This window comes from Nestor notabilis, unplaced genomic scaffold (genome assembly GCF_000696875.1).
Source record: "Nestor notabilis isolate BGI_N333 unplaced genomic scaffold, ASM69687v1 Scaffold36114, whole genome shotgun sequence".
NCBI classification, from domain to species: Eukaryota; Metazoa; Chordata; class Aves; order Psittaciformes; family Psittacidae; genus Nestor; species Nestor notabilis.
In genome coordinates this window covers 58-8,731 of record NW_009925765.1, presented here as the reverse complement: position 1 = coordinate 8,731, position 8,674 = coordinate 58, and the positions used below count along the sequence as shown (strand labels likewise).

Here is an 8,674-nt window from a genome sequence, read left to right as displayed (position 1 = left end):
GGCACTGTCAGGAGCTGTAATGTCAGCAAGCACAGCTGGGATGCAATGGGGAGTGCTGCTTCAGCAGTCTTTGCTGGTAGTTCTGGTTCAAGAAATGTCTTTTTTTATTATTATTTATATTTTTTACTAAACTTTGGGAAATGTGGTGTTGTTGGTTTATTTAATGCTTATAACTTTTGTTCATCAGTTTTCTATAACTATAGGTTCTGAGGCATTTGCTGTTTCCTGTACTTCAGTTGCTTATGGACAGTTGGGTGGTTCTGGTGGCACATTAGGCTCACCATGGAGACATTTCACATATGAAAATTGCAAACAAAAACCTCTTTTAATTGTTACTGTTTTAGCCATTCCTGTACTTTATGTATAAACATGAAGTTCCTTCCTCTGGGCAGCTTATTCACTGTTTCTTAAACTGGGGTGAAAAAGGTGTTCAATAGCCATAGCAGAGAGTTTCTTTTCTAATTGTTTTACGGCACTGTTAATAAAAGCCTGTCTCAGAAATACCTGTATGAAGGGACAAGGATTTTCAGCCTTGCATCATAACCCTCTCTCAGAGGGTATTACCCCCTCTTGTTTTTTGAGCAATATTTGCATGCCTAGCTGAACAGATTCAAATATTTTCACCCTGGATGACTGAAACCAAGAATAATTGGAATAACGAGATAGAGGCACAGGCTGGGTTGTTTGTCCCCCTGCTGTGAAGCACCACCACATCAGTGTTACAGAGCGATGCTTCATGTCTGTTTTCAGCAGCTTTTAGTGACTGATTGTGCAAAGCTTTTATGATTCTAACTGCTGTAGTGGCTGAAGTTAAGTACAAACAGATGTTTTGACATGTGGGCTTTTGCCTAAAATCGAAAATTGCTTTATAGATGCAATGTAGATGTCTCTCATTTTAGCTCACTTCTCCTTTTTTTTTGTTTTGAAATAGTACATATTAACATCTGGTTTTCACTGATAGTATTTTTTTTCCCAGCACATGGTCAGTTAAGTTTCTGAATTGAATTGCCTTATGTTTTAAAATAGATTTATTTCTTTAAATTCAAGTTATTGGTGCTAGCATACTTTCTGTTTGTCACTGGATCTGTAGTATGTGTTGCCTTTGTACGTTTCCAGCTATTCAGCATCTAGGGAATGTACTGAGGTGTGGGACAACACTCTGAGAATTGCAGGCTAATGCAGCCTTGCTGCATAGTGCCCAGTGATGATGCAGAACAGATAATTTAATCTCCAAAAATATTACCTGCAAGCTATCTGCAGTGAGTAAATTCTAAATCCTGTGTAGTGCTAGCACCTCTTTCAGTACAAGGTAACTTATATTAACACTACTGAGAAATAAGAACCTAACAGTTCCATTTGCACAGCTTGGAAGCTTGGATATTGTCCTAATTTTGTAATCAGTGTGCTTAGAAATAAAGGATATAGCCTTTCTCATCCTTGGCATCAAGTGTTTTAAAGCACATCATCACTTTTTGAATAATTAATTATTTCCTTTATCACTTTAGGTATTTCTGGGAAAAGCCAGCTTCTGTTTGCACTGGTCTTCACTACCCGTTATCTGGACCTCTTCACTTCATTCATTTCATTGTATAACACATCTATGAAGGTAGAGTATACTGAAGAGTTAGAAAAGCTAGTAATGTTGCATGCAGAGTGCATTAATTTCACTAACAACAGCCTCTTTAAATGACCCACTGCATAGTTATTACAGAGTAAGTTCTAGACGGGCTTGGGATGAAGAATGTGGAAGACAGAGTCAAACCCCTACATTTTCTGTACACTACATGCAATTGTAAAAAAAAAAAAAATACTGTATGGGGAATGTGACATTTTGAACAAATGCCATTTTGATTATTGAACATAAAAACTTTTGGAAACAAGGTTCAAATACATTTTATTTCTCAATTGACACATTAAAGCTTAAGTAAATCTCTTTATCCACTACAAGGTAAATTAGTATTCTAAATGCTTTGCCAGAATTGCAACTAGTGTCTGGTCAGAGGCTGATCAAAAGTTGTCATGAGTACACATTTAGGAATGCAGCTTCCATCAGATTATACCCCATTCACTTGCCCAGTGAGTGTTAGTGAGCCCAAACTTGGTTTACTTATTCCTGCAATTTCTGGTGCTGAGTACAAGAAAATAAAGCAGTTGACTGGGAGAGTGCAGCATGTTTGTGGCACCCATACAGACTGGTGCATTTGTGGCATTTTCTTGATATTCCTCAAATTTAGTTGAGAGGATAGCATACTTTGCAAAGAACAAAGACTAGATGCTCATTAACGCAAAATATATTGAAGAATTAGGGGAATAATGCTGTATAGTAGAATTCTAGATCTTAGACACACTGTTGTCTTCTAACAAGTTAAACACATATGCTTAAGTTTTAATACTAAAAGTGTAGATGAAGAACCATAGATTAACTATTCTTGAAACACAAACTTTTTTCCCCATGTAATTTCTGAGAATGTTGAAAAACTAGTGTTGGGTGCACCAAAAGAACAGCCTGGAGTTTTTGCAGTTTATTTACTGGTTGTGATTCAGGGTCATGACCATGTCTTTGTTCTGCAGCCCTCCTATCCAGAAAAGGAATGAATATGGGAAATTACACTTCTGATACTCAACTTCATGCTAAACTGAATCTTTCCAGTAACGAAAAAATGGTCCTGTGTTCAAATCCAGTATTAAGTTGCAAAATGGAAGTCCCTATTAGAGTTTCAAAGGTTACTGCTTAGAGAGACTGTTAGATGAAAGTGGCTTTTCAGCCCGTTGTTGTAGTGCCGAGACAAAGCTGCTTGAGTGTCCCAACACAGCTTGTTGTTCTATCCACATACATTTAGGAATATATAATGTTACACATTTGTAGAGAGCAAGAACTACTACACAAATAAGCTTACTCAGAGCACACCTAGATGAACTTTCTAATCTGAGGAAAACGCAAATTACGAATTTGCAGCAAGAAAATATGTTAATTTCTGTAGGATTTTATTCAGTATTTTTAGAGAAATATTAATTAAACTGCAGGTGCCAATTTGCTGTATTTGCCTGGCTGTGATGTGTTCCAGGAATATATACAGAAATACTCCAGTTGGCACTGTCTGACCTTCTTAATGATCTGCAGACTAATTTTTGAGACTTATAGTGGTCTGTATGTTACAGTTTGTTTTTTTCAAGGTACCTGTGTCTGAGTGGATACATGTTTGCTGATGCACTCTGCTGTCCTTTTCCTACCATTCTTTTGTTATAGTATCTTTAAAAATGAAAACTTTTTGAGTGTCCCAAACCATGCTATAATTCTTGTGAAGAGTACTTCAGTAAAAAGTTGGGGCTCATTTGAGCTTTCTTAGTGTCATCTCTGACCATATCAATTATGAGTTTACACCCGTAGTAGGGGTTCCCTGTATCTGATTTCCTGTTTTGTGGTCCTGTATCTCCAGTCAGCTAGGGTCCTAGCATAGTAGAGTCATTGGATTCTTAATGTGGCATTTTATATCCATGAGCAGTGCTTTGAGTGATCAGTAGCATCTACAAACTGAGGAGGTTTTAATGTGTTACCTTTCACCTGTAAAGAACCTGTATTTAATGCGATGAATGGTTGGGAGTATTTAATCTTTGTGATGAAACAGAGGCAGGAGCTAAACTGTTTGTCTAGTGTACTGTACTGTATTGTCTCCAGGACAATGTAAGCTCTGTCCTGACGATGACAGCTCGACCTTCAGAAAGTCACGTATTTTCTCTGATCGTGTTGTCTCATCTGTAAAATAAAGCTATTTGCCTATTCCACAGGGAATAGCTGTGAAGTCTGCTGTACCATAGCAGTTAAAAATTATAACATTAGACATCAGCTGAAATGGAAACTGAATTCTGGTTTGGTGCTCTTAGCAGTCTGTTGGTTTTGCAGGTTTTGTGGCTTGCTGTTTGGTGGAGAACAGTGTCCACTTGCCCCTGTTCAGATTTTAGAGATGTTTAAAGGTCTAGATCAAATCAGCTAATATGTGATATGTTAAATGGCTGAATCTAAATGGGGCTTACTGAATGGGGTTTTAATTGCCACATAGGAGCCACACCACTCCCGAGCTTTTTGAATGTCAGAAGACCCATTTTATCATTATTGCATGTATGCACGTGCATGTTTTTAATGTAAATGTTTGGGCAGTGCTTCCCTTGCAGTAGCAGAAGGGGTATTCCTTCTCCAGTCAGTTCCTTAGTTCTGTCTACTTAGGAAAGGGTCTTTGAAGAAACTTTGGACAGTCACTTCAGCCAGAGGCAGGTTGATGATTTTAAAATAACAACATCATTAGAACCCAGAATCATTGGTTTTGAATTATTACTCTGCTGAGAAAAGTTAAATACCACCACATAGCCTGGAACTGCAAAAGCATGTACACAAGCAGTACAACAAATCAAAAAAGACAGTCCTCTTAGTGTCTGGAAATACCTTTGTTTGATTTAATCCTACAACCTCTGTTGGTTGTTTTGTTTTTTCTTTCCTTGCTCTTTAGCTTATCTACATTGCTTGCTCGTATGCCACTGTGTATCTGATCTACATGAAATTTAAGGCCACCTATGATGGAAATCATGACACATTCAGAGTGGAGTTTCTGATAGTTCCTGTTGGTGGACTCTCATTTCTTGTCAATCATGACTTCTCTCCTCTGGAGGTGAGTTGGTTGTGGGTGGGAGGTTATACTGTTTTCTCTGAAGAATTTAGAACACGAAAATGAGCATTTTGGGGCTGATTGAGGAATGCTTAAAAGATGCCTACATGAAGTAGGTTCAGGCTACTCCTGTTACCTTAATGCACCTTTACAGTGTGGGTTTCTGTGAAGATTTAAGGCACTTCAGGTGGCTAGCATTATTACCAATATTGATCATTTCATTAAGCAGAAGACTGTCTTTTTCCCAGTGCACTGATGGTTATATTAATACAAAAGTATCCTCCTTTTGTTGTTTGGTAAAGAAACGCCCCAGGCTGCAGTTCGTGAAGAGTTGGTGCCACCTGGTGAAAACAAAAGGAATTATAATACTTAAATTTTGCAGAATTGAAATGGTCTGGAGTATTAGAATTGTGTTGTATGTGAAATGCAGCTGTGTGTTTTCCTGTCAGAAAAATTACATTAAAATGTAATTCCAGAGAGTTCAAATGGGTAATTTCCCCACAGAGTAGAGAATAACTTTAGATGCTTATTTTAAGTAGACTGAGCTGCATTTTTATATTTGAGTTAAATGATTTTATTAGTAAAAGAATTTTAATTGCAACACTTGGAGAGATTATTTTAAATTTTGTTCTGTATTAACTCATTCTTTAAACCAATAGATTAAAAAAGTTAGAAGAACATGGCGGGGCGGAGGGGAAACTTCATTGTCTTCCCTGTGGCATTTCACAGCACCAGCTCTGTAAGCTGTATTTCATGGTACTGTGAATCCTCAACTGATGGATGCACGTAAATTTCCTCATGAGTAAACCCGTGCCTGCCAGCTCACTAGACAGCTGGTTTGGAGAGTGTTGTCTGCCCAGAGGGTTGTTTCCTGGTACCATCCTGAGGTTGATTATGAAGCTTTCACTTAGTTTTTCCTGTACCAGGAAGGATAGTTTGCTGAAATACTGTACCTGTTCGTAACATCATTAGAGGGTAAAGAGTAAAGCCGAGTCAAGTATCTTCTGTGCTTCTGTTATCAGTAAGTTGGATATACCTGTGGTTTGGTTTTGTTTTCCTTTCAGATACTGTGGACCTTCTCCATCTATCTTGAATCGGTTGCTATTCTCCCTCAACTTTTTATGATCAGCAAAACTGGAGAAGCAGAGACCATCACTACTCACTATCTTTTCTTCTTGGGTCTGTACCGTGCCTTGTACTTAGTCAACTGGATTTGGCGCTACTATTTTGAGGGATTTTTTGACCTCATAGCTGTTGTTGCTGGTGTGGTCCAGACCGTTCTTTACTGTGACTTCTTCTATTTGTATGTTACAAAAGGTAAGTAATGCAGTAACTTCCAGCTTCAGGTTGTGGAATGTAGCTGTTAACACGTTTGTAGAGATCTGCTGTATCAGCATTACTAGGATGTTAATTCGGTGTGCAAATTACTGCTGAAATCTCCTTGATAGATTCATCAATTACACTTTCTGCTAGTGTGGGGCATTTCTGGCGGCTGTGTGTGAGTATAGATAGAACATAAATGTACAAATGGTCTGATGAACTTAATTGATAAGTTTAAAATAAGTATGGCTAAATACATATTGCTTCCATTGACAAGCACAATCCTTGTCCTTCTCCAAGGGTTATACGCTGTTTTGTGCAGATTCCATGCTTACAGACTCCTTTCTTAGGGTTTTAAATACCTTAAAAAGCTCAAAAGGGTTTGTATGTTTCTGTTTAAGTGTAGAAGCAGTCATTTCTGCTGGATATGTTAGTTATCTTGCCCTTATTCACATTCCGTCTTCCACCATACAACTACAAAGCTATATGGGGCATGTTACTTCAGTAATAACTCTTAAGAAACCACGATCATAGGCTAGCATGTGCTGTACGGATGAAAAGTAACAATTAACGGTGCCACAAGAGGGCAAATTTGGAATAGCTGTTAATTCATCATATTTTGCCATTTTGTATTGGAGAGGCAAGCTTGGGAGAACTGTCTGCAGTGTACCCATTCTGTAATGAAGTGACTAATGGATTTTGGTCCCTTTGAAGTTTTAACAGTATGTGCTTCTCCTAGATCACAACTTTGGTTTGCTGACTGTTTCCTTTCCTACTTTTCCTTACAGTACTCAAGGGAAAGAAGCTCAGTTTGCCAGCGTAAGTGCCAAAAAAACCATCACCAGCATCTGTCCTTTTGGATGCTTGGACAGAACAATCCTTATCACAAGCAAAGGCGAAGATGCTTGAGACAGAAAGTCAGAAACACAGCTCTTTCTAGTGCAGGTAGTCATCAGCGGCTCTGTAAGAACGGAGGAAAAACAACCAGCAGATTTCTGTTTGATGCATCTTGCCTTTATCTTTTTTATTACTATGTATAAAGATTTTTTACATAAAGAAACTTATACTGTATTAATAAATTCAGTGTATGGTTTCAATTGGAATAGTTCCAAAAGTGAGATTTTTGTGAGATTGTTTATGACCAGGAACAAGTGCAAACTTTTTTTTTTTTTTTTTTTAATTTTCAAGGATTTCTTTGAAATGACTGGGAGTTTGTTTTTTGGGTTTGTTTTTTTTTTTTCTCCAGTGCACAGGTATGTGCATCCTTGATGGATGGTAGTCATCTGTTCTTTCCCTTTGATTCAATTTTCATTCCACTATATTTATTTTTTTCCAAAAGGTGAATATATGTCAACTCTGAATCTGAAACCACCGATGTTGATGTGATGTGCTGGTGCCCAGTCTTTGTGCCATCTGCTGACATGGGATTCCTTATTTAAAATAATTGTTGGTGCCAGAAGGGGAGCAGTCCCATTTTCTAGTTGTTCCCCTCCTGAAACAGGCTGATGGAAAGAAGGCAGTAAGGAAATCTCTGGAGGCCACAAGGATGGGCCCGTTCCTGATTTGCCATGATCTTTGGGAAGGCAATCCCAATAACGAATGCACTTGGCAGCACAGGTCACGAAGGGTAAGAGATGCAGTTGTGTTGCTCAGTGGCAAACGTCTGTGACTATGCTCTTTGTTCAGGAACAGAAGGTTAAACATGAGATGTGCAGCCCGGCTACACCATTACAGCTATAGAAACGGGAGACGTGTAAGTTGCTGATTACAGTAATCTGTAGGTGATCATTTTAAACAGTATCTACATTTTCTTTTTAATGAACGCTTTATAAGCAACTTCCATGTTCAGCTTCATGTGGTTTTTGATGTCACTTTTGGACAATAAATAATTTTTTTTATAAACTTCTCAAGATCAGCAGCACCAGTTTCCATTCTTTATCCTTTAAATGATTCCCTTTTTTTACTGAGCTGTTGCATGATTTATCCTGTGTTACCATCCTCAATAAACACTTTATGAAATGGTGAAAATGTTTTGGTGTCTTTGTTTATATTCATGAATTAAATTGGACTATTGGACTGAGACAAGATGAAAAGTTGTAGCAAGGATGAGCTGCTTAATGTCAGTGTTTGCTCTACTGAAATATGAATTCTTTAAGGCTATGAGGGGCACTGTCATGGGATGAAGCAACAATCACTGCTTTGTAATAGCATAGTACTTATGGATGGTTTTATTTTGAAGAAATCATTTGTCTTCTGTAATATGTTTACCATCATTATCCCTGTAGTTAGCAATGGTTATCATTCCTAACCCCACATTTGAATAGTGGTTTTTATTTGCAGAGCATGTGGGGCAGGGTGCTGCAGTTTCTTCTGTCTTGGAGATACCAGTGTCTCGTTACTGTCTGGAATTGCTTCAAACCAAGGTCTGACCCTGTGATGAACTGTAACAGCTAGATCCGAGCTGTAGCCATAGGCCTACACGAGATCAGTGCCTGGTAGCGTGGGAGAACCCTTCAGGATAGCGGTAGGTTATTTTCTTGCACGTTGTTGGCTTTGTCCTTTAATGCAGCTGCGTTGTCCCCCTTGACTGCCTTCCCGGTACGTGCTCACCGCTACGCAGAGGGAGCGTGGGGGAGAAGTCACCGGGGCCTTCCTAAGGCCGCCCAGCTCCTTGACCTCCCCTCTGCAGGGGCTGT

General features: G+C 38.6%; 1 protein-coding gene across 1 annotated transcript; it reads left to right on the top strand.

Annotated features, from left to right (window-relative positions):
- Nucleotides 1–1,505: 1,505 nt before the first annotated feature.
- KDELR2 (KDEL (Lys-Asp-Glu-Leu) endoplasmic reticulum protein retention receptor 2) lies at nt 1,506–8,006 on the top strand (the record flags this gene model as incomplete). Its single annotated transcript, XM_010013188.1, has 4 exons — nt 1,506–1,606; nt 4,503–4,661; nt 5,723–5,975; nt 6,767–8,006. Coding segments are annotated over 4 exons (548 nt in total), but the record flags the coding sequence as incomplete, so codon positions are not given.
- Nucleotides 8,007–8,674: the final 668 nt, after the last annotated feature.